This window comes from Choloepus didactylus, chromosome 14 (assembly GCF_015220235.1).
Source record: "Choloepus didactylus isolate mChoDid1 chromosome 14, mChoDid1.pri, whole genome shotgun sequence".
NCBI lineage: Eukaryota > Metazoa > Chordata > Mammalia > Pilosa > Megalonychidae > Choloepus > Choloepus didactylus.
The window spans coordinates 98,327,162-98,351,388 of NC_051320.1; the positions used below are offsets into that span (position 1 = coordinate 98,327,162).

A 24,227-nucleotide genomic window follows, 5' to 3' on the forward strand; every position below is an offset into this window, starting at 1 on the left:
TTTGAAACAAGTCTCCAACCCTTTTTCCTTTGTTCTTTAACTGCAGAGCCAGTCTGAGCTAGTTTGGTAACAATTTATGGAGCTATTTTAGGAACCTCTACCCACCCCCCCACGCCAGTCTCCACCTTGCAAGGACAGTGGGCGGATAAACAGGAGGACCAGCCGCCGATTATAGATTGGCTTCTTGACCCTCTACCATCCCCCCAAGCTGCCCCCACACTGTGTGAAAGCTAAACTTAATCTAATTCTCACACTTCTTCCTGATGCATGGCCTCCCCAGAGCCATGAGGCTCTTTTGGTCTCTGCAGCATCCACGTGCTGTACTCCACATTCAGAAAGCCCCCTTCCTTTGAGACCCTTCTCCTGACGCCCCCTTGCTCAAGCCCTTCCCGCCCTCCCTCGTCCTCCATCTGGGCTCCAATGCCTGAAGCCACACCCAGGGTTAGGTCGGGGAGGTGGGTGGTGGGGCACACATTCTGGGTTTGGTGATCCTGGTACTGGGGAATGAATGAATGGGGCGAGTGCTGGGGCCTTTGGGGGAGGAGGCAAGCAGAACCCAGGGTGCAACTGGGAGACCAGAGCTCAGGGGAAGGAAACGTCAGTCAGTCTCCTCCAGGAGGACGAGCTAGAGAAAATCTTCAAGGGCCTGGGGTCTGGAATTTACCACTGCCCTGGGCTACGGCCTCACAGCTGGCCGGTCCTCAGCTCTTTCACTGCCCACAAGACCGAAGGCCACTCAGAAGTCCTTTTCTCCCAAGCGTTTGACCCTGCCCTCCCCACGCATTTTCTCCTCTCAGCCGCAGGGACCCCACCAGTGCCCTGGTTTCTCTGTGTGGGTTCCCTGTTGCTGTATAACAAAGGCCACATGTGTAACAGCACAAAACAACACACTTACTAGCTCACAGTTTCTTTGGGTCAAGGGTCTTGGCCCAGCACAGGTGGATCCTCTCCTTGAGGGTCTCTCACAGGCTGCAGTCGAGGAATTTGCAGGGCTGGGGCGGACCTGGAGGCTGGACCCGGGAAGGATCCACTTCCAGGCTCATGTCGTTGTTGGCAGAACCCAGTTCCCTGGGGCAGGGGGACTGGGGACCCGGTTCCCTGCTGGCTGCTGGCAGAGCTGCTGGCAAGACCACAGTCAAGGCTTCTTGTGTCCTAAGGGACATTCCCCAGTGACTTGTCAGAAGCCGGTAACTCCAGGGGAAGGAATCCCAGAAGGGAATCATCAGAGTCTACTCCACCCTGTGGTTCCCTGTGAGTCGTGTCCTTTCCACTTGCAAAATATACTCGCCCCCTCCCAAGGTCCCCCAAAGTCTCTTCCTAGCGGAGGACCAGTTCAAAGTCCAGAGTCTCCTCCAAATCATGTGCAGGCACAGAAGAGGCTCCTCAGGTGTGCTCTGTTGAGTGCAGCTCCTGGCACACAAGTCCTCTCCACTGATGGACTCATGAAACTAGAGACAAATTACCTACCCCCACCCCCACCCCACACACCCATAATACATGCTGCGATGGGCAAAGGGTAGAGCTACAGGCAGTCCTGTTGCAATGGGGTTCAGGGGAGTGAAGAATAAAGGAGCCCCTGGCCCACAGGGATTCTGAAATCCAGGCAGACAAGCATGTGGGAGCCGTCGATCAGCTTTCAGGGGCTGGGACCGATGCTCCAAGGCCTTCAGCTCTGCCCTCTGGACCATTGGTTCTACTCTCTGAGTCCTCCTGCTTTTGCATCAGAGGTTCCATGTGTCTGCAGCCGAGTGGTTTCCTCAGCCTGTTTCCTGCCAGCGGAATTTGAGGTGGGGGGTGTGTGTCCAACAGTCTCCTCCTTTTCTCCTCTCTCTGTCCCTTCCAGCCCACACTGACAGTGTTTTCGGTGATATTTTCTCATAAAGTTGTGGGCCCTTTGTGAATCTCATTGGGCATATACGCCATTGGGCAAAACACACTCACAAATGTCTTTGAGATAAGCCCTGCCCTACTGTGGGCTCCTGCTGAGGGGATGGTTTTTAAGCTTCCTAGCAGCTCTACTGTTAGGTTCCGAGGCACCACCCTAAACTTCGTAAAGGGCTGTTTGTCTGGCTGAATGCTACTCTGATCCTTTGATTCTTCTGAGTTTTAAAGGAAAGGCTGTACAGTTGCCTCTGGGATTTTTCCCTAGACCAGGTTTCATCTGTGCCAGGTTTTCCTGATGAGACTCAGAGGACACTTCTTAATTTTAGTGTCTTTTACCATCCAGAAAGCCTGGTAAAACTTAGAGCACCAGTGCTGGTTCCTTTTTGTTTAACAGTTCATCCCTCAATTTATCATAGTCTTGTATTTTTACCATAAGTAGCCAGGAGAAATCAGGCAGCACCTTCAACAACTGTGCTTAAGAACCTTTTGCCGGCCACACAGCTGCAGGCGCCAGTGTCGCTGAGCTTTCTGTGGTGACACAACAAGAGTCCTCCAGCTTCTAACAGCAGGTTCCCTGCCATGCAGCAGCCTCGCTGCGCAGACTTCTACTAACAGTTATTCAAGGCAATTTAGGCTCCTCAAAATCCTCCCAGCCTCTATCAACTGCCTGGTCCAAAGCCTCTCCCCCATTTTAGGTCTTTCTCACAGCAGAACCCCACCTCCAGGCACCCAAACCTGCTTTATCATCCACTGCTACATAACAGATCGCCGCAAGCTTAGGAGCCGAAAACAACACACAGAGGATCTCAAAGTTCTGTGGGTCAGGACTGTGGGAGCAGCTTAGCTGGTTCCCCTGCTTAGGGGCTCTCAGAGGCAGCCAGGACGAGGTCTCATCTGAAGGCTCGACGGGGGAGCTCCCGTGGCTGTTGGCAGAGCTCAGCGTCCTGGACTTTCTGGCGTCTTACGCTGTGTGAGCTGTGGGTGCAGGTGTCTGTAGGTTCTCTGCAGCATGGTGCCCCAAGGTGGCTCATGGCTGATGAACCTTTAAAGTCTCCATCCCCAATGATGTGTCACAGGGCTTGGGCTGTGAACAGCGTCATCTCCAAGGCACCTCTCTGTGTGGCCTCCATGTTCTGGCATTTTCTCAGCAGTGACTGGTGCCTGTGAGGAAACCAAGTGTCCCCTCAGCCTTCTCACCCACACATGCTTCCAGAAACACTGGGAGCCCAGAGGGTCCTCAGGAAAGCTCAGACAATGCCCCCTGCAAAGCTCTCCTTCAACCCGTCCCCTGCCCTGGTGTGCCCTGGGTTCTCAGCCCACTCTCCATCTGGAGCACAGCAGCCGAGATGGCGAGCAGCCCCTGGTGCCACAGTGGGGGCCACGGAGGAGGAGACTCTTCAGGAGTCCGGACATCTGCCCTGACCGTGGTCCTCACGCTGGGCCTGGTGCACCCACTGCTTACCTCTGCCAGCTCAGCGCTGCACCATCCCCTCGCCTCCACCCAGCCCTCCAGGCTCCCCACTTCCCCAACCCCATCTGTGGGAGCAGTGGTCATTCTTGAACACACCAGCTCTCTCCTGCCTCGCTCTGAGCCCCTGCCTGGGAGGCTCCACCTGCGCCTCCCACGAGCCCCCTTCCTCGTCGCTGGGTGATGGGTGCAGGCCCACATGTCCAATGCTGAAGTGGCTCGTCCGCCACATTTTAGAGACACACGGGGCCCCTGCCCTTCATCGGCGAGGGTGCGCAGAGCTTTTCCACCGCATGCTGGACCTTCTTCCCCTTGTAACTAAGAAGTGGCCTCTGCAGAGAACAGAGAGGCTGAGGGGTGACCTGCAGTTCACAGTCCTAAGGAGACGGGGAGGCCATGGCAAGGCACGGCCAGGACTGCGGGGAGACGCCGCGGGGGACTGAGCTGGAAGGGGGGCTGCAGCTTCCAGCCCCAGATCACTGTTAAACGCCCTGAATTTGGTAACCGCACTGTGGTTTTGTGAGGGCCTTTGAGCGCAGGGATTACGCACAAAATACCACAGGATAAAGGGACATGATACACGCAACCCTTTCTCAAAAGGCTCAGAAAAAAGATAATTTATATGGATATACAGAAATTAAGAGTGCATTTCTGCTATGCCGTCTGACCTAGGGTGACTTCTTTCTTCTCTATATTCCAAGTTGTCTGCAACATACCCTGTTCATGCAATAGGGAAAAAAGGTTTCATCAAGTGTTATCAAAAAGTGTACACCCTGGATTGGAGCCCGGGGCTTCGCGGTGGCTTGGCAGCACGTGAGCAGCTCCTTGCTGAGAACATGGTCACTGCTGGGGGCGGGGGCCCGGTAGAGGAGCGTCCAGGGGAGACCGAGGACAGGCGGCCTGGAGCTGTGCTCCCCGCAAGTGCTCCCTGCCAGTGCCTGCGTCCTGCTGGGAGGGCCGTGCTCCCCAGGGCGGAGGGTCCTGGAAGCAGTTAGGGTAGCTTAGGAGCCTGTCCAGAGGAGGAGTGGGCCCAGAGAGGAACCCTCTACAGTGGACACAATGTTCAGCTTATGGAGGAATTTTAAGTAAAATAATTATTTAATTTCCACCTCTTAAGTTCAGTAGCCTTCCATGGGGAGTGCCAGCAGCCACGCTCCTCTGCAGGAACTTTCAGGATCCTTCTGGCACCGCCTTGAACTCGTCCTGGTCCTTCTGGCAATGGTGGATCTGCCGGACAGATTGTCTGCTAAATGCTGTTGAGCGGGAAGGAGAGCAAAACCCTGGAAGCCGCGAGAGGCGGGTGGAGCAGAGCCCCTCGCAGCTCACGGTCACGGCGCTCGGCCGGGCTCGGCTTCTACTGGAGGTTACCCGCCTCCTTCATCTCCAGGCCCCTCTGTCCTGGGGAGCCTGGCATTTTCGGGCTGCCTTTCGTGCCCTTTTCTACTGTTCCACTCCCACCCTTCCTGTCCAGGCAGTCAAAGGATCACACTTTGGAATGTGTGTCTCCCTTGGTGGGCCGGCCTCTCTCCCTGGTGTTGCTGCCGGAGGGGCCATTTGAGGGCCAGGATTTGTTCGGGGGGGGGGGGGGCCCTGGCCTGGCTGCCTTCTCCACAGCCCGATGGCCAAAGTCCCGGGCCTCTACCCCGCTGTCCTCTTCACGCCTCCTCGTTTCCACCACAGTCCCAGCTGTTCTCAGGGTCTTCTTTGGTTTCCAAAAGTTCTACGTGAAAACTTTGTTATGAGTCTTGGCATGGGCTACGTGAGAATGGGGAGAGGACCAAGGAGAACCGTCACCCTTACTAGCTTAGACCCCTGGACTGTGGCTGGAGACCCCACTTCACTGGAGGAAGAGGCCAAGGAAACTCGTGGAGGTGGGAGTCATCAAACAGTCCCGAGTCTGAGCTTGCCGACAGTTTCTACTTTTGCCAGAAAGGAGTGGAGACAAAAATATCCTCAGCAGAGGAGTGGGGTTCCCGGAACCCGCCAGGCAGAACCCATGAGACCTCCCAGGGCTGCAGCTGCCCCCCAGGGCTGGTCTGGGCTCTGCTTCCTCCTGCTGCTGGGTCAGTGCTGCCCTGGGGACTGGCCTCCCGGTGGTGGCTCAGCCCTGCCGGGACACTTGCCAAATGGGGGTTCCAGGAGCTCATGAGTAAAACATTCACCAACGTGCTACCAGCTCCACGACACCCCCGACGGCCATCGTTACCCACCACGACGGGTGTGGCCGCCGTGCCTCTCTCCTGCAGCGATGGCTGTCAGGCGGCTGCCCTCGTGTCCAGGTTCAGCATCCTGGGGTGGGAGACCCTGCCTGGAGGCTGAAGGCTGGGCTGAGCACGTGCAGACCACCCATCCTCAGGGAAACCGAGGCCCCTGTGCCAATAACGCAGCAGGGGCGATGTTCAAAGGGGACGCTCTGAAATCGGAGCCACACTTTCCCCCATTTCCTCCACCCTGGCGAAGCCCTGGGACAGCGACTATGGCGCGGTGATGCACCTGCTGTGGGTGACAACCAGCCAGGAAGGCAAAGGACCGTCCAGAGGGAGCAGCAGACGCCGTAGCCAGGATGGCTGCTGGGACTCACGGGGACAGGCGCATCCTGAGTCCCCACCTTGCACAGGCTGCAGCCACCAGGCCTGAGCCCGACACACGCGGCAGCTGGAAGGTTGCTGCCCTCCCCCCCCCTGCCACCGCTGCGTCCTTTCGAGGCTCCGGGGCTCTTGGGCCGGGACTCCAGCCTCTTCCGAGCCCTCTGGGGTCCCCCGTCCCAGGGCAGCGCCGCCGGTCCTGTGGCTGTCTGAGGGCAAGTTGCTGCCTGGAGGAGACGCCTCGTTTCTTTCATGACCGAGCCCACTGAGCATGGGTGCGGGGCATCCCACGTTAGGGCGCCAGGCTCTTACCCCCGAGAAAGGGGCTGTGAGGGAACCTGGCTTCAGCCTCCCAGCTCTGCAGATTGGTGAAAAGACATCTGTGGTCTGCGGGGGCTTCAGCAAAAGGACGTTTGAAACTCTTGTGCTCCTCCCCTTGGGGTGGGAAGAGAGAACTGACTCACCCGGGTGGGAACCAGGAGTCCTTTCGCATTCAAACTCCAGCGCCGACCTCGAACTCCCCGTGCGACCTGCTCTTTGAGAATCGTGCCTCCGTTTCCCCATCTGTAACGTGGATCAGGAAGGCAGAGGGACACCAACCCCCCCGGGGCTCTTGTGGCGCTTCGGGTGCTGCTATGAGCAGAGGACAACATCAAAAGGGAAATCCTAACAAATGGAAGTAAAATAAGACCACTATAATTCTGGAAACTATGAGGAAAGGCTCTTCCATTTTTAAACCAAAAAACCAGATTATAAATTGCTCTTGGAGATGTGCCGGCAAAGTCCAGCAGCGACTGTCCCTGCCTGCTAAGAAAGCAAATTATTCTCTTCTCCAAACTTCCCACATTTCCCAGCTTCCCATCCTGCAAATATGACGCTTTGACACTCAGGCCACTGAAGGGAAATGTTTAATTAAGGGGGGAAACGGCTACTGGATGCCGGGTTGAACCTCTGCTGGCCTTTCCCGCCCAGCCGGTTCGGGGGTGCCTGGGAAGGGGCTGGAGTTTGGCTCCACTTGGGGTCTCTTCCTTAGGGGCTAACAGCACTCCTGGGCCCTGGGGCGCGGGAACAAAGCACCTACAGAATGTTAAATAAAGAGAAAACGGCCGCCTGTGCTGGGAGAGGCCGGGGCAGCTCCTTTCCAAGCCGTGACGGCGACTTTCTTGAAGATAAACCGCGGAGGGGCCCCCCTCTCCTTTCTAGATGGGCAGCTGCGGGGTCACGAATCGCTCAATAAAACCGAGAGCGCCTAATAGCCATGTTTTTAAAAAAACATTTTTTTTTAATCGAGAAGTTTATTCTCTCTCAGCTCTGCGGGCAGTTGTGCCACGGAGGGTGGGGGCGGGACATGCGGGAACGTCGCAGGGAGCAGGCTTCCAGCCGCCCCTCCGCCTAAGGCAGGGGCGCGCACAGAGGGGAGGGCTCGCAGCCGTCTGAGGGTCTCCTCGGGGGAGCACTTTCCTCTCCAGGCCCTGAAATAACTTGGGCCAGCGCGGAGGGCTCAGCCAGACCCCTGAAAGGCCACAGGGCGGCGCCGACCAGGCCACCCCCTCGGGGCAGGGCGCCGGGCCGCGCGCAGAGGGCCGTGACCTGCAGGGACCTGCCGCCTCCGGGCCCCTCCCAGGGTCCGCCTCGCCCGCCCGGACCGTCCTGCCCGCCCCTCGCCCCGCCCCGCGGCCGCGCAGGCCCCAACCCCCGCCCCCCGCCCCCGCCCTGCCCTCCGAGCCGCGCCCCCCGCGGCCTTTTGCCCCCGCAGCTCCCCCTCCCAGCCTGCATCCTGAAGACTTTTCACCGCACGCTGCATCAAAACTTTTGAGGACACCCCCCCATACTACATATTTACTCGTAGCAAGTTATAGATAATTAAAAAATATATAAATAAAACATTTAAAAGAGGCGAAGTAGAAACACACAGGCTGTGACCCTGCGCTGCCCGGGAACGCGTCGGAAACCGCGGCTGGTCCGCACCGCAAGCCGGAGTCCGAAGACGCGATCGGATCGGGCCCCTCCCGGGCCGCCCCCTCGGCGGCCTCGCACCAGGAGCCCGGACTCCTCAGGCTGGGAGCGCCCCAACCCGCCTCTCCGCCCGGCCTCCGCCCCCGCGCGCCGCCCCTGCTCGGCGGCCGCCGGCTGCCACCACGGGGTCGTCTCCGCTGCGGTGCCTGCGCCTGCCGCCCGCGCTCTCCCACCACGCGCCCACCGTGGCCGGGGACTCCGGGTCTCCTCTCCAGGCCGCGCCCAGGAGCTCCAGGGAGCCTCCGCGCCCCGCGCCTCTGCCCGCAGCCGCCCACCCGGTGTCTAGCCTCCACCCGGGGTCGGCGCGGGGCGGCGGCCACCCCCGGGAGCTTTCCAGGCCGGGGAGCGGAGGGCCAGGAGGGAGGGCCGGGCCTCGGCGACGCCCCAGCTCGGCCACCGGAGCCCCCAGACTCGCTCGGGGCGGGGGCTGCTCCCGGGGCCTCTCAGAGAGACCGAGGACCCCGCGCCCCAAGGCCGGCTGCCAGGCGGCGGCGGCCGCGGCCCCCCTTGTAGAGGGAGGCCCTGCAGGGCTTGCGGCTCAAGAGCAAGTCCTCGCCCGACGCGCACAGACCCAATCAGCAGACACCGGGATTCTGAAAAGAGAAAAAGTTGATTTAGCTAAGGCTGGCCTCGGGAAGACAGGAGGCGAGTATTTTCCTCGGTTCTGTCTTCCCAAGCTGGAAAGGCGAGGGACATTCATCGGATTAAACGGAAGGAGGTGGGGTTAGGAGTATTAGGGCCATTCGCCCACTGGGATTGGTTAGGAAACATTTAGATTGATGACTGCAAGTTGGTTATTGTCTTGGTTGCGAGTGGTTCCTCTTATTGGCTGATGAGATCTGTTATGTTGAGGAGGGGCTTGTGATGTTGCTGGAATTCATGACCGTCGGAACTTTTGCTTTCCTTCAGGTCCGATGTTCCTCTTTCCTGTTGCTTTGCCGGCTTTGACTGTGCTCGGAGGGTATTTCATGTTCCGCCCGGGGTCATCCTAAATTCGGGTCTGTTCTCAGTTCTGTGGGGAAAGAAGAAAGCAGGAGCTTGTCCTGGGGTTAGATAAGTCCCTCGAGATTCCTAAAAGAGGGAAGTGAACGTTTTAACAAGTTCCTAAGAGAGCACCTATCCGAGTGGGTTAGCACCTGCCAGTTTCAGGGAATGTAATTTTTACTATTATACTTAGGCAAAGTTTTCTCCAAGGTTAACTTTCTTGTCTTGTGACTGCACATCTTTCGGTTAGAGCCGATTACGGCTGCGCTGCCTGGAGCTGTTGTGAATAAGCGTTTATCTACGGGGTGTGTAAGTGGGGATTTCAGAGGAAAGAGAAATGGAAACTTTTGCAACCTAGTTAGGGAGGGAGCCGTTTCGGCGGGGGGGGGGGCGGGGGGGGGGGTCAAGAAAAATGGGTCAGGTCCCTGCGGGGCGCACACCCACCCCCAGACAAACCTGTCGGCGGGGAACCGCCCCAGCCTGCGGCCCTCCCCGCAGCTGCCCGGGAGCCTGACGCCCGCGCCGGGGTTTGCAGCAGGAAGCTACTTTCGGGGGAGGATGGAACTGCGGGGGACTTTCCGAGTCTACCTTCCCGCCAAGGGCATCGGTCTGGAAAGCGAGTGGTGGCTCCGCCTTTGGGGTCCCTCCCCCCACCCCACGGACCCCGACCCATCCTCCCGGGGTGCATCTCGGCTGTAATTCTGTCTGCCCGTGGGAACCCCGAGGCCTTCAGAGCGGCAGGAGGGCTGGACCGGGCTGGGAGCGGGCGACCCCGAAAGGCGGGGCAGCCACTTTAACCGGGACCCACCGATGGGAGGTTTGGGGGTGCAGAGTGTGGGGCGCCGAGGCCGTGAGCCACGTTCAGGCGGGAGAGCCGGTCCGCTGGGCGCCAGTGCGCTGGCCTCCCCGCAGCTTCTCGTCCCGCCGCCGCGCCCGCCAGCTGCCCCCGGCCGTGGGCTCGGGCCGGCTTCGGCAGCAGCGGCAAAGGCGCGACTCCCCGGCGGTGCCCCGGGCCCGGCCACGGCGGGGGCGCGCGGGTGGCGGAGGAGGCGCGGGCCGAGGCGGAAGGAGCCCCGCACTCGGCGCAGGGAGAGGCTCAGCCCCGCCGTGGGCGCCCCGGGGCCGAAGGAACCGGAGAGCGCCCGGAAGGCGCCGCCCGCGGAGGGCTCCTCGCCCGGGGGGATCCTCCGGTGCTTCCCGGCGTCTGCCCTCCCGCCCAAGGCTCTCCCACCCGCCGCCCGCGCCCGTATCTTTCCCGCCGGAAGCCACCAGGGCTGCAGCCGGCGGAGCGCGGGGAAGGCTTCTGCGTTCGGGTCACACCCGCCGGCTTTCTTGCCAAAGGGGTTTCTGACGCCCCCTGCCTGGGTGACATTTGCTGGGCCTCTAGGCTCGGGGTGGCCGGGCTGCGCCTCTGGGCTCCGGCACCCCGCTCCATCCCTCCCCGGAGTCCCTGGCCGAGGCCTCCCGGCCCAGTCAGCCCCGTGGCCACGGGTCCCCTCTGCAGGACATGATGGTCCCTGGTCCCCCGCCCCGGCCTGGGAGGCGTTTCCCTTGCGGCTGTCTGGGGTCTGCCTCTTCCAGGGTCTCCTGCTCGGGAACCAGCTCCTCTCCCAGCTCCATCCTGCAGGTCTGAAAGCAGAGGGGGAGGAGGCAGCCATGGCCAGGCTGGACCAGAGAACCCGGCTCGGGGAGGGCAGGAAAAGAGGAGACGAGACCCGCTGTCCAGGGTGCTGGGCGGAAGGGGGCTGGGCAGCGATGCAGGGGTCAGAGTGTGTGGGGGACAGGGCAGGCCAGAGGCGAGGCGGCTGGCAGGACCACAGGCAGGGCCCGGGGGAGCCACAGGGACGCAGTGACGGGTCAAAGGGAGGGTGACAAGGTCTGGAAGGGGCAGCGGGGGGAGCTCGGACCGGGAAACCCAGCCCCCCGCCTCCGACACTGCAAGTGGACCCTTTTTAACCTCCGTCTCCAGTCCCTGGACTGAGAAGCTTAAGGAAGAGCAGGAAGGGCTGGTCCCTGCACGGCTGCCCCAGCAGGGGTGACGGGACTGGAGGAAGGAGGCCAAGATGCGGGTGAGGAGGGCTCCAGTTTCCTGAATGCACGGGAGAGGAAGACGGAGAGAAGCGACTACATGAAGCCGGAGGACATGTGGCCTGTTCCCAGGGCCGTGGCCGAGGCGAGCCCCCGGGCGGGTCAGCTCACACCCGGGGCACCGGTGGGCATCTGCCCAAGTGTTAGAAAAGACGTCCCGGAGCTGATGGCACAACACTGAATGTAAGCATCACCCTGAATAGTATCCTGGAAAGTGGTTGAAATGGGAATGTTATGTGGCACAGATATTATCACAACTTGAAATAAGGAGAAGAAAACAGGTCCTATAGCGGGGCCTCTGGGTCTGTCTCTCGCACCCTCACTGTGCTGATGCCACTAAGCCATAGCCTTAATGTCTGGAATCAACTCACTTTTCCTGAAAAGAAGTCAGGACTTTGGGTCCAAGATAAGCGAGTAGGGTTCCCTTTTCTTACTTGTCAAACTCCAGTGAGGATGTAAGATGAAGACAAAGAGCAGATGGAGCTGTTATGTCCTAATAAGAAAACAAAAATAAAAACACCATATCCCAGAAAAAAACAATATAAAATGATCAGCACCAGCACGTATCTCTGTGAAGCTACTCAAGCTCAGGGACGAGGAAAGAGTGATGAGGGCTCCGGACTGAAAGGCACATTTTGGGGAGAGGCTGTGGGCTTCTCCGCGGCGAGTCAGTGCTGGGTGACCCCGAGGTAGGCTCAGTGAAGCTCTGCAAGGAGAAAACCCCCAAACCAAAACACGCCCCAAGACTCTTACATCTGCCTGAGCTGTCCTTCGAGTGTACGGGCAATGGAGAGTTCCAGAGCTCGCAGGAACTTAAACGCAGCATGCCCCTCTGTCACCGTGGCAGCCCTTTCCCCGGGCAGGGGCTGACCCAGGGTCCCACTGGGTCCAGGACGCAGTCTGCCCCTCCCTCTACAGGCCGCACGCTGCCCACTTTCCCTTCACCCAGACGCTGGTCACCTCTTCCCGCTGGGCTGCCGTGAAGGCCCATGTCAGCAGCCGCGCAGGAGCCCTGCACACACGGACACGGCGAGGCAGAGGGGAGGCCCGAGCCCGGACAGGCCACCAGGGTCAGGGGCCGGCACGGGCATTGCTCGCTGTGTAGTTTGGAAAAGGACTTCACCTGCCTGAGAACCAAGGAATCACTCAAGCTCCTGGCAGGAGGGGAGCAGCCCGTGAGCTCTGACAACCGTCCCCTCCAGGCTCCCAACACTGTGCGTCACTGTTGGCTCACCCAGGACAGAGACACCCCACACACCTGGGGACTGAATTAGAGAATTTATGAAACACAGGGGTGGGTGCAGCTGCCGAGCCCGCCAGCCTGGTCCTGACGCTCTGCAAGGCCCTCTGCAGAGAACAACTGTGCTGGTCTGTGCCATGTGCGCTCCTGGCAGCGACTCCCGGAGCCAGCTAACTGAGCATGGACCAACGGGCCACACTCCCCTTGGGCCACGGTGGGGACAGATGTGATGGCTTCTCCAGAGGGAGTAAAAGAGCTCATCAGGGCACTCCACGAATGTGGAACAGAGTCCGGAAGGCTCTGCAAACCGCTTTGCTCCTCCGAGCCCCACCTGGGCGGTCACAGCACGCTGCGGGGTGGGGTAGGTGGGGAGGGCAGTATTGGTGGGAGAGCGCGGTTTCTGAACCAGAGTGATCTGGGTTCAATTTGTGGCCGTGGGTGGGTCCTCTCTGAGCCTTGGCTTCCGCCTGTAACTCGGGATGCTGGTGTCCCCCCACACGGGGAGGAATGAAGGAAGGTGTGTGGGGCTTAGCACTGCTCCCTCAGGTCTGGGGTGTTCAGGACAAGGGAATTATTTTAGGGGAGAAGTAAAGCATCAGATCAATCTGCTTATAAGGCAACAACAAACAGTAAATCGCCACACAGAGACTAAAGGAGTGGCCGAAAACATGCAAAGGTTCACTGTCATTGCCAATGAGGCATCTTTTGTTTCTTCTATTTTTCCTACACCTTCAAAAAAATTTTTAAAAGAACCAATGACTTGTAATGAAAAAAAACTCCCAAATACTATTTAAGAAAAAGAAATCTCTTAAAAGCCTGTTTTCCGTAGGAACGTGACCTCAACCCCCTTCCCTGAGGTCCAGGCCCTTGACTGCCCCGCGCCCGCCAGTGAGGGGACCGGGAGTTGACAGTGGGCAATGGGAGAAGTTGGCTGTGGCCGGAGGGGCCAAGAACAGAGCTTGCAGGAGCACCGGGTCCTTGGCTCCCGGACTCCCGAAGAAGAGAGCCTGACCATGTGCCCTCGGCAGAAGAAGAGGGTGAGGTCAGAGCAGGTGCCAGGGCTGCCAGGGCTTGGGGTGAACGCTTCTCAGTGATCCGTGGACTCGTCCTGAAGAAACCGCAATCGCAGCTAGGTGGGGATGGAGCGGTGGTTAGAGCCCAGGTGTTCTCCCCGGGGCCCACCGGTCCAGGGGGCAAGCAGGTAACTGACAGATAAATGGAACAGGGTCCAGGCAACGTCTGGAAGGTATTTCGCTTTCTGGTCGCAACAACCAAAACTCTGGCCAACCTCCCAGCAGCTCTCAGCGGTGCCGGGAGAAGACAAACGTCGTCATGGTTCGGACTTACAAGGCCTGTCCCGGCATCGCGGGATGTGCCCCTCACACAGGGACGCTCAGCCCTGTCTCGGTTTCCGTCCTTCAGCTGACCGCCTGGAGACAGAAGGCCTGACCCTGAGCACCGGAGCGCGCCGGCCACCCAGCGGCTCCGGGATGCAGGTCCCGGTGGAGACTGGCGCTGGGGGGAGGCGGGGCGCCCCGAGGGGCCGGGACACAGGCTCTTGGAGGCCGCGCCGCCCCGCTGGATCCGACGTCCGACGGGGGTTACCCCGGGGGAGAGGCCAGAGGGCAGCAGGAGGGGCGCCAGGGCCGGGGAGCGGGTCGGAAACGGGGCCGGGGGTCGCAGTCCGGGCCACCCGGCCCGCAGCACCGCACCACCAGCCCGGCCCGGGCCACCCACCCGCCGCAGACCTAGCCGGGGCCGGAAGCGCACCGCCCGCGCCGCGGGCACTTCCGGGCGCTCTAGGAAGCCGGGAGGACCGACTCGCAGGCCTGGCGCTGTCCGAGGTGCTGGGTTGGATGGGACAAGGGACGCCCCTCCCAGCTCAGGGTGCGGCAGAAACTGATGAGAACCAGCGAGGGGGACCAGGCGTATGGGGCCCTGAAGGCCTTGGGAAGCCATCGGAGGGATTTAAGCCAGAGAATGACATGATCCAATTTATGTTTGTAAAAGATGTCTCTGGTTATTGGCGTGGAATCACACTACGGGTGGGAAGAGGAAATGGGGTGTCTTAGTTGTGGGGCTGCTGGAGCAGTCTAGGAGAGATGGCAGATGGTGGCTTGGACTGGGGTGAGAACATCACCATCCAACACCAAGATAAGTCCAGGACCGCTGAACAGCTGAAGGAGCGGGGCATGGGAGATGGACATCGGGCATGACCACTGCCTTCGAGGTAGCCAAAGGCCCTTCTGACGGCTGAGCTGGGACTGGGTACTTGGAGGTGAAGGGCAGAGGCTCTCCAACAGTTCAAGCTGCCTCTGAGTAGGGCCTGGACAGCCACATGTGAAGGAGGCTACGCAGAAGCTCCTGCTTTGAGGGGTTGGATGAGACCAGAGATTCCAAAACCTATTATCATCACTTGGGGTGCTTGAGTGAAATCCAAATTCCTGGCTCTATTCTAGGCCGTCGGAATCTGTATCTCCTGGGATGGGGCCTGGGAATCTGTTTTTCAGCAAGATCCCCCAGTGACGTAACCGGGACGTCCCTTGTGAGCTTTCCTGAGCATAGATTTCTTGACTCCCATAAAATAAGATCCTATGAAACAAGATCGTGGTAAACAAAAGGCAGAGAGGCCTCAAGAGAGGCCTTTTCAACTAAGAGAGACAGCACGAGCAAAGGGGAGTGCTGGAAAATTCCACTCCAAATATGGGCCTTCACGGACAAGCCGTTTTGTGCAAAACTTCCTGGTGGCCAGAGTAACACACTGCAGACACTGTATCCTGTTAAACCTCCTTCCCCAGTTATATACATTCCAATCCTTAGAAGGACAAAAAAACCACAACTCACTTTTCCATTGGCTCAGTGATATTCCTTCTCAATACTCACCAAGATCAACCCTTGAGGCCAATCACCACTTGACTCATCAGCTAAACCCATCCATCTTTACCAACTGACTGCCCCTGAAAGCAAAGTATAAATCCAGCTCTCCCTCTCCCACAGGAGGGCTGAAGCTTTCCTTCCGATCTCCACCATGGTGATGATTGAATAAACTTTCCTGTCTAAAGTTAACTGGTCTCTGTGCTCTCTGTGACTGTGCACTGAAATTTCTAACAGGGAGGACTGTGGCTGTGAAAAATGGACAGAAAAGTATCTGGGGTCTTAGAAGACCCTGCGGCGGAAATCTCTATTGGACTTCTTGGTGGGGTCTCCTACAGGAGATGGGTCTCATTCAAACCTTTTAGGAATGGAGGCTGAAAGGGCCTCTGTTCTCATTCTCTACCACCAGAAGCCATTCCCCCCAGCAGATCTGCATACATACAGATTGCATGTTGAGATCTGTTGTGACACTGCACTGTTTCATTACCTCTCTACACACAAGGCCTCAGAAGTTGTTTTAGGAAACAGCCCAAACAAACATACCAGCTTTCTGAGCCCATGGCCCCAAGCAAATCCTCTGGCTGGCAGAATCCTCCTTCTCCCATAGGCCTGCTTTGGGGTGAACCCTCAGCAGTGGCTTTGGTGATCTCCTGACCTCATTCTGGAGCCAGCATCACAGAAGAGTGGTGGCACCTTCCTGCTTCCTCCCTGAGTGGGAGCTCTGGTGTTTGAGGGCATAAGTTCTTTGCCACGGTCACTGCCCTAGGGCTTCTCTTGATGCAGTTTCTGTGACTCTCAAGGAGTGTTTTTGTCCTTTATTTGCGAATCCACAGGCACCTGCAACTGGCTCAGCACCACACAAAGCCTGAGACCACGACTGAGTCAGCCCCCTCGGCCCTTTCCTTGAACCGTGGCTCCCGGAAGCAGCCTCTGATGACCCCACCATTTAGGGCTCAAAACCACTCTAGGGCCTTCATTTCCTTCTGGGGCCCAAACCAGATGCTGTCCCCAACAGATCCTGACACCAGGAATCACTTCCCGGGCTCTGACCCTGCAGCTAACAGGCTTCCCACGCCGCACCTCAAGCTCAAAGGGACCGCCCCGCCCCCAGGCAGCCCTCTGCTAAGCTGTCCACTTCAGCTGTCCTGACCGGTAGACATCTCTGCCTGGAGACCCCTTTACGGGCTCTGCTGTGTGCCTGGCAGCGAGCAAAGGCCTCTCTGGGTCATTATCTCGACCTCTGAGTGGCTGGAACTGGAGGTCCTGGGCCCGGGCTCCGCCAGGGAGGGTGCCTTGCCCGTGGGGCCAGGGCTGGAATCAGGAGTGGCAGACCCCAAGCCTGGGGTACAAGGAGCCCCAGGCAGAGAAGAGTGAGCAGCCGGAGGCCCCAGGCAGCTTCCCCACCCTCGGCGGGCAACTCCGCGGTCCAGGGTGAGGGGTCGCGGTCCGCCGGGCCCGGGCCTCAGGGGTCCATCCCTCCCTTGGTGCAGAGGACCCGGATCCGCCCCACCCCTCCCTGCACCCCTCACGGCTGCCAGGGCTCAAAGGAGATGTCAGGCATGCAGCGGTCTGGTGGAGCATGGCCTTCAGCTTCTGCAACCACCACCTGCCCCATCAGCTACTCCCGCCCCCCTGGGGGCTCCTTTTGAACCTTCAATTCTTTGAGCAGACACAGTTTCTGTGGCTGAGGAAACAGTTCCCACCCTCTCTGCAAACTCCTAGTCATCTTGGACGTCGGCTCAGGCATCATTTCCCTCGGGGGCCTTCCCTGAAGCCCCTGGTGGCCACCAGGTTGGGCCTCCCTGCCTGGAGCTCTGCTGTGCAGGACTGCACTTCCCTGGCACACGTGTGTCCCAGAGCTGCCCAGGCAGGAGGAGACAGGGCACAGGTGGCCAGGGAGAAGGCCCCAGTCATGGTCTCCCTGGCCCCCCTGCTGGCACATCTCACTCAGGGCCATCCCCACCCAGCCCAGCATCCCCTAGGTGGGGAGTCAGGCAGCTACTGGCAGAGGTTCAGCTGGACTGCACCACTGACAGGCAGCCACAGCGCGCCTGCAGCTCGCCAAAACCATGATGCAGCTGCCCCTGCTGCAGTCCCACCTGTCAAGACATAAGGAACCCACCCCCAACCTTCACTGAGCAGGTGGCGCCTCCCATTCAGCCTGATGCCCTCAGGGCAGCCACAGGACCCGCAGAGACGCAAGCAGGCACAAGGCACACATGGCAGACGTGAGATCTAGGTGTGGGAAAGAGCTGGTGAAAGCGGAACGGACTAAAACAGGGGCCTTCCACATATCTGAGAACTGTATTGCGAGGGAGCACTTGCCAGAGTAGGGCGGGCAGCCTGCCCAGGCCTGCACTGGGCAACAGGAAGAGGTGGGCAACAGTAAGGCACAGGCCTTACCAAGTCTGTCAGGCAGGCCGACCACTCCCCAGTAAGGCTCTAGGTGCGTCGGGACACCCCCAAGCCTCATCCCCTTCCAGCTGCTCCCGAGGACCTGCCTTGGGGTGGGGGGTTGCACGTGGCTCCGGCATGGCGGGTCCTAATGGAGGAGCAGGGTCTCTCCTCTCCCGGAGCAGGCCCTCGGGGTGGAAGGGGGCTGCGCAGGCGGGAGCCAGCACCCACTTCCTTCCATCAAGAGGATTTATTGGGGACACTCGGCATGCAGTGCAGGGCGGTGGTCGGGAGGCAGGGGCCCTAACCTCCGGAATCCTCCGCGTGGTACTGGGCCGAGCCCAGGCCGGCTACTCCCGGTAGTGGATGCGCTGGTGCTGGATGAGCTGGGAGCTCTGGCCAAAGGCCTTGCCGCAGGCGCCGCAGGCGAAGGGCTTCTCGCCCGTGTGGGTCCGCAGATGCCGGAAGAAGTGGGAGCGGCCGCGGAAGGCCTTGCCGCACTGGGCGCACTCGTAGGGCTTCTCGCCGGTGTGGATGCGCTGGTGCTCGATGAGCACGGAGCTCCAGATGAAGGCCTTGCCGCACTGGCTGCAGGTGTAGGGCCGCTCGCCCGTGTGCAGCCGCTGGTGGCGCACCAGGTTGGAGCTCTGGCTGAAGGCCTGGCCGCACTCGCCGCACTTGTAGGGCTTCTCGCCGTTGTGCGTGCGCAGGTGCTGCGTGAAGTGCGAGCTGTGGCTGAAGGCGCGGCCGCACTCGCCGCACTCGTAGGGCCGCTCGCCGGTGTGCGCGCGCCGGTGCTGGATGAAGCCGGACCAGCCGCGGAAGGCCTTGCCGCACTCGTGGCAGGCGTAGGGCTTCTCGCCCGTGTGGATGCGCTGGTGCTTCAGCAGCAGCGAGTTGTACTTGAAGCTCTTGCCGCAGGCCTCGCAGCGGTGGGGCTTGGCTCCCCGCGGGCTGCCCGCGCTCCCCACGCGCCAGCCGCCCCGCCGCGGGGCTCGGGCTGCGGCCCCGGGCGCCAAGCCGGCCTCCGGCCCGAGGCTGTCCCCGCGCTGCGGTCTCCGGGGAATGTCCCGCAGGAGGCTTCTCAGCGCCTCCCCGTCCTCAGGCGCGTCCGGGTGCGGGGACGACGGCGCTGACTCGGGCTCAGACTCGGAACCTGCTGGGAGGAGAGAGAGGCCGCTAGCAGCCCCCTCCCCGTCAAAAGGCACCCGCGGGCGCCCTCCAGGCGGCAGGGCCCCAGAGCCTCCGTCCCCGGCTGACCCGCGTAGAGGGAGAAAGGGAAGCACCCCTGGGGGCAGGGGTCCTCTCTGGGAACCCAGAGACCCGGGTCTAGAGCGGAGGGAGCCCCTGGGGCCTGCATGTGGGCCTGGGCAGGCAGTGGGGAGGACCCGGGAGAGGCTGCCGCCATGTCCCAGCACACAGAGGCAGAGGTGGGGAAGACTGATGCAGTGCACCCCCAAGGAGAAGGCCTGGGCCACCCTGTGGTTCGGCTGTGGGTATCAGGGGAACAGAGGTTGAGGCCTGAGCCCCTGCAAGTACAGAACTGCTACCCGCATGGGGGGGGGGCAGGTGTGGGGGCACCAGGACCGGCAGAGCCACAAGTGCCCACAAACCCCAGTGGAGACTTGGAAATGGCAGTCACATGCACATGAGGGGTGGCAGTCCAGGGCTGGAGCACAGGAACCCAGAAATCAAGGAAGGAGCGGGTTCCAGAAAGCAGCGAGGGTCACTGTCACCGCATCCGAGCCAGGTGAGGGCTGAGATCCCAACTCGCTGCAAGGCCCTTGGTGACCAGGATGAGAGCAGGTGGGGTGGGTGGCTCAGCCGGATGCTGGCTGCAAAGGGAGAAATGAGCAGTGGCTGAGGGACGTGGGGTCTCTGGAAGGACTGTGTACAGGACAGAGTCTGAACTGCTGGATGTGCCTGCAGCAGTCACAGCGGCCCTGCACCTGTGGGTATATCCCACGCCCATGTGCCGGACCCTGTGATGGGCTCTGGAGATGCGGTGCCAACGAGGCCTGTGTGGCCATTGCCCTCCAGGACTGCAGGGTTGACACTGAGGGCTGAGGAGAAGCTGGAACCTTAGAGCTCAACACAGGCTGAGGGGGCAGCGAGCAGCAGGTGGCCGGCCTGCCCAGGGGCAGAGCAGACCCCGCTCGTCCACATAACAGATGGGTGACTTCCTCCTGCTCCAGAGGATGCCCCGGGGGCCGCAGGGCTCCTTCAGGAGGGAGATGCTTGTTCCTTTCCAGCAGGGCTGGCTGTTGGAGGCCACCTCGCCAGAGGCTGGGCCCCTCCCACGCAAGCACATCCAACGGCTGGAGTTCAAGGCTGGCCTGTGCCTCAATGGGGACAGCCCTGCAGGCCATGCCAGCTCCAGAGCTCCCTGGGGAGGCAGCTGAGACCTGTGGCATTTGCATTGCAACCCACTGCTCCCTGCCCCCACCCCTGCTGCCCCCTTCAAGGAGTTGTGCTGAGAGCACACATGGGACCCTGGCCAGCAGGTGTCCAGGGCATGCAGGCCATCATGGGGGCCCCACAGGCTGCCTCGGGCATCTGGTGGCCGGGACACACTGTGATGGTGTTCCTTCAGGGAGCAGTGGCCACAAGGGAGCCACTGAGAGCCACCACACGTTAGTGCCCACAGCAAAAGGCCAAGTGAGGAAGCCACAGGTGCCCCTGGCGGAGCCCCAGAAGGCTTGGGGCTTCATTGTGAGGCTGCAGAGCTGTGCCGTGGAGGGGTTCCAGAGCCCAGCAGTTTTTTGGGCCATTGATGAGGCCCCAACTGCAGGCTGAGACCCTGGCTGCGAGCTGGGGACACTGAGCTGAGCCCTGAGCCTTCTGGACTGTCCTGAGCACAACCCACTAATAACCAATGCCCCTTGTTGGAAGAGATGTAGAGGTTTGGCCCCCCCAGTCCCTCCTGGACACTGGACCAAGGACCCAGAGCAAATCACACACGAGCTGGTCAGGGAAGTGGTGTCAGTGAGGGAGAGAGGGGCTGCCCAGAGGGCCCCATGGGCCTGCCCAGCTGTCCTCCCAGGGGCTGGGAGGGGACTCATGGGAGGGCCCCTGAAGGTGTGGAATCCAAGGGCAAGCAGGTAAGGATAAGAACTTATTTCCCGAGAGAAAGGTGCTAACCCGGCCACTGCATAAAGCAGAAATGCCAGGTGGCTGGGGCAGACGGTGGAGGCGAGGCCAAAGACTTGGGGGATGTGGGTGTGGACGTGCTGTTAAGGCTGGAAGATCCATGGGGCTGGAGAGAGGCTTGGCGCCATGAGGAGCTCCGTGGGGGCTCCTTGTTCTGTGGGCTGGATGGTGCTGGGCACAGGGCCGGTGGTCCCCGAGTGGGCAAGGCGTTCCTTCTCCCTCCCGACCAGAAGGAGCAGCACAGGGTCTGACTCTCATGATCAGACCTTGTGAACCCTCCAAGCCTCAGTCTAATACAGCCCCACAGGGAGCTCGGCCATCCATACCCTTCCGTAGAACATCCCATTGGTCCTCTATTGACAGCAAGAAGCAGGAAGTGCGTTGGAGGCTAAGACTCAGGCTCGCAGGGCAGGAACGAGGGTACATGAAGGCTGGGGGCCGCATGTCAGTGGTCTGGGTGCGTGGGCCAACTACACCGAGGAGCCCCAGGCCAGGCAGGGCAGAAAAGTGGGCGAGTCTCCCTGAGCCCCAGATGGTCCCGCCCCCACCCTTCCCCCACGCATCCCTGGTCTCAGGTTTGGAGGGAGCAGAGTGAGCCTGAGCACACACTGGGAGCAGGTACGTCTGGCCCAGTCTGTCTGGTGGTGGCCTAAAGGAGTTGCTGTTCCAGAACTTGGCCTGTGTGTAGGTGACTCACAGAGCTCTCCTACAGAACACTGTGGGACAGCAGTCGAGTCGTGCTGCCTGGGGCAAGAGAGTGCTGACCCTGGAGACCCAGGACCATGAGGAAACTGTTTCACAGAGAAGAGGGAAATTCGAGAATCAGTGCAAATGGGGGAATTCCCTACCACCAGGCCATACGTGCACGCGTAGAAAGGACGAGAAGGCCCCAACGTTTTGGCTATTCTCTAAACTCACTGTATGGGTAAGCCTGCTCCCACAGGTCAATCTGTAAAAGTTGGGAATGGTGTTTTCTTTTCTTTTTTTCCTGTTAGCTCCTGGATAACGCCAGCTGGATTCAAGCTTAAGGAACAGATGTCCCGGAGTCCAAATTCCAGTGATAACATGTTAAAATATCAAAATGCCCAGGTTTCAACAGAATGACAAAACATACAAAGAAACAGGAAGTGATGGCCCAGGCAAAAGAGAAGATTAAAGTGTTAGAAACCATCAGTGAAGAGGATCAGACCTGGGACATTCCAGACAAAGACTTTAAAAGAGCTAAAAGAAAATATGGACAAAGAACTAAAGGAAATGAGGAAAATGACAGGTGAACACAAAGACAATACCAATAGACAGATGAAAATTATGAAAAGGAACCAAAAAGGGCCAAAGATTATAGTGAGAGAAATTTAAAATTCCCTATAGGGCTTCAACAGCACATTGGAGCTGGCAGAAGAAATAATCAGTGAACTTGAAGATAAGACAATTGCAATCACCCAGTCTGAGAAGCAGAAAGAGGAAAGAATGAAGAAAAGTGAACAGAGCCTGAGGAACGTGTGGGACACCATCAAGCACACCAATATATGCACAGTGGGAGCCCCGAAGGAGAAGAAAGAAGGACAGAGAGAATATTCAAAGAAATGAGAGCTGAAATCTCCCCCAATTTAGCCAGACATGACTATACACATCCAAGATCTCAATGAGCTCCAAAGAGGATAAACCCAAATAGATTTACATCTCAACATGTCATAATCAAACTGTCAAAAGTCTGATTATAAGCGAGAATTCTGAAAGTCGCGAGAGAGAAGCAGCACGTCACGTGCAAGGGAGTCTCAGTAAGATTAAGTGCCAATTTCTCATCAGAAACCACAGAGGCAAAAAGGCAGAAGGAAGACATATTTAAAGTGGCCCAAAATTGCCAACCAAGAATTCTATATCCAGCAAACTGTCTTTCAAAAATGAGGGATAGATTAAGACATCCCCAGACAAACAAAAGCTGAGGGACTTGGTCACCACTAGGCTGGCCATACAAGAAATGCTACAGGGAGTTCTGTAGGTTGAAAGGAAAGGACACTAGATAATAGATCGAAGCCACATGAAGAAATAAAAATCTCCAGTGAGGGTAATGATGTGGGTAAATATAAATGCCAGTACTAGTATATTTTTGATTTGTAACTCCACTTTTTACTGTCTAAAGGATCTAAAAGGCAAATGCTTAAAACGTAGTAAGTCAGTGGTTTGTGACTCAATGTATTAATATGTACTCTGTGACAAGAACTACATAAAGGGGGCGGGACAGAGGGGTATAGAAACATAGCTTGTGAATAGTATTGACAGTAAGTTGATATCAAAGCGAATGAGATTGTTATAGACTGGATGTTAAATTTAAGCCCTGTGGTAACCACAGAATATCAGAGAACATGCAAACTCATCCAGACAGAGTACAGGGTACCAGGGTGGGAGGCGGGGACAGTGGGGAGTTCATGCAAATGAGCGTAGGGTTTGTTTGGGGTGAATGGACGGTGGTGAGGGTCCCGCCACACACGTGAATGTGATTAGTCGTGCTGAGTAGTATGCTTGGAAGGGGTTGATTTTATGTTCTCTATGTTTCCACAAAGAAAAACAAAAGAAGAGACAGTAAAGAGATAAAGACAATTAAATGCAGTACATGATACTGGATGGGATCCAAGAATGCAGGAGGAAAGGCCCCAAAGGACATAACTGGGACATAAGACAAAATTGGAATATAGACTGTAAGCTTTATGTCAGCGTTTAATCTGCTGAACTTGATAACTGCACTTAAGGTGATTACATAAGTGAGCATGCTTGTCTGTAGGAAATCTGCAAGAAGTACTGTGTCCAAGGGGTGTGGCATGTGTAACCTGCTCCCAAATATTCAGATGATAGATGGAAGGAAGGGAGGGAGGGAGGGGGAAGGAAGGAAAAGAAAAAGACACAAGGCAGCAAAATGTTAAATTGGTGGATCTGAGTACCTGGGGTGGGATATTGGCGTTCACTGTGTGGGGTCTGAATTAGTTTTGCAACTATCTCTTAAGTTTCAAATTATTTCAAAATACAGAAGTTAAAAAAAAGAACATGCACAAGACCAGGGGAAAGTGCAAATGGCTTAGTGGTGAGGGCAGGGGTCTGGAAAAAGAAAGACTGAAAATGAGGGAAAGGAGGGAAGGGCAGGGGTGCGTGTGGACCTGTGGGGGGTGGCATGAAGTGTGACGCTGTCCATCCTGGAAGAGGCACCAAGCACCCCAGTACAGTGGCTGTAACCCTGCCCACCCCCATGACACCAGGTGGCCCATCACCACACCCACTAACTAGTCACAAAGTGACTCGTCACCACATCCCATGGCCCTGACGATGCCAAGTGGCCTGTCACCACACCCACTCCCCCAGGTCGCCAAGTGACCCTTCACCGCATCCCGTGGCCCTGATGATCCCAAGGTGGCCTGTCACTGTGCCTGTGCCTCTGATGACACCAGGTGGCTATCACCACACCCACTCCCCCACATGGCCAGGTGCCCCTTCACCGCATCCTGTGGCCCTGACGATGCCAGGTGGCATGGAGGGAGCACGGTGGGGTGGGGAT

General features: G+C 58.6%; 1 protein-coding gene and 1 long non-coding RNA gene across 2 annotated transcripts in view; both read right to left on the minus strand.

Annotated features, from left to right (window-relative positions):
• LOC119508925 (zinc finger protein 135-like) overlaps positions 1 to 24,227 on the minus strand; it is a 51,628-nt gene that overhangs the window by 8,068 nt on the left and 19,333 nt on the right. Inside the window, exon 10 of the mRNA XM_037802632.1 lies at positions 17,888 to 18,692. Within this exon, the coding sequence (XP_037658560.1) occupies positions 17,888 to 18,692 (805 nt within the window). The remainder of the gene's footprint in view (positions 1 to 17,887; positions 18,693 to 24,227) is intronic.
• On the minus strand, positions 410 to 7,513 carry LOC119509386. Its single transcript, XR_005211686.1, has 3 exons — positions 6,402 to 7,513; positions 4,462 to 4,579; positions 410 to 3,045 (listed from the first exon to the last, which is right to left on the minus strand). It is a non-coding gene; the product is annotated as an uncharacterized LOC119509386 (long non-coding RNA).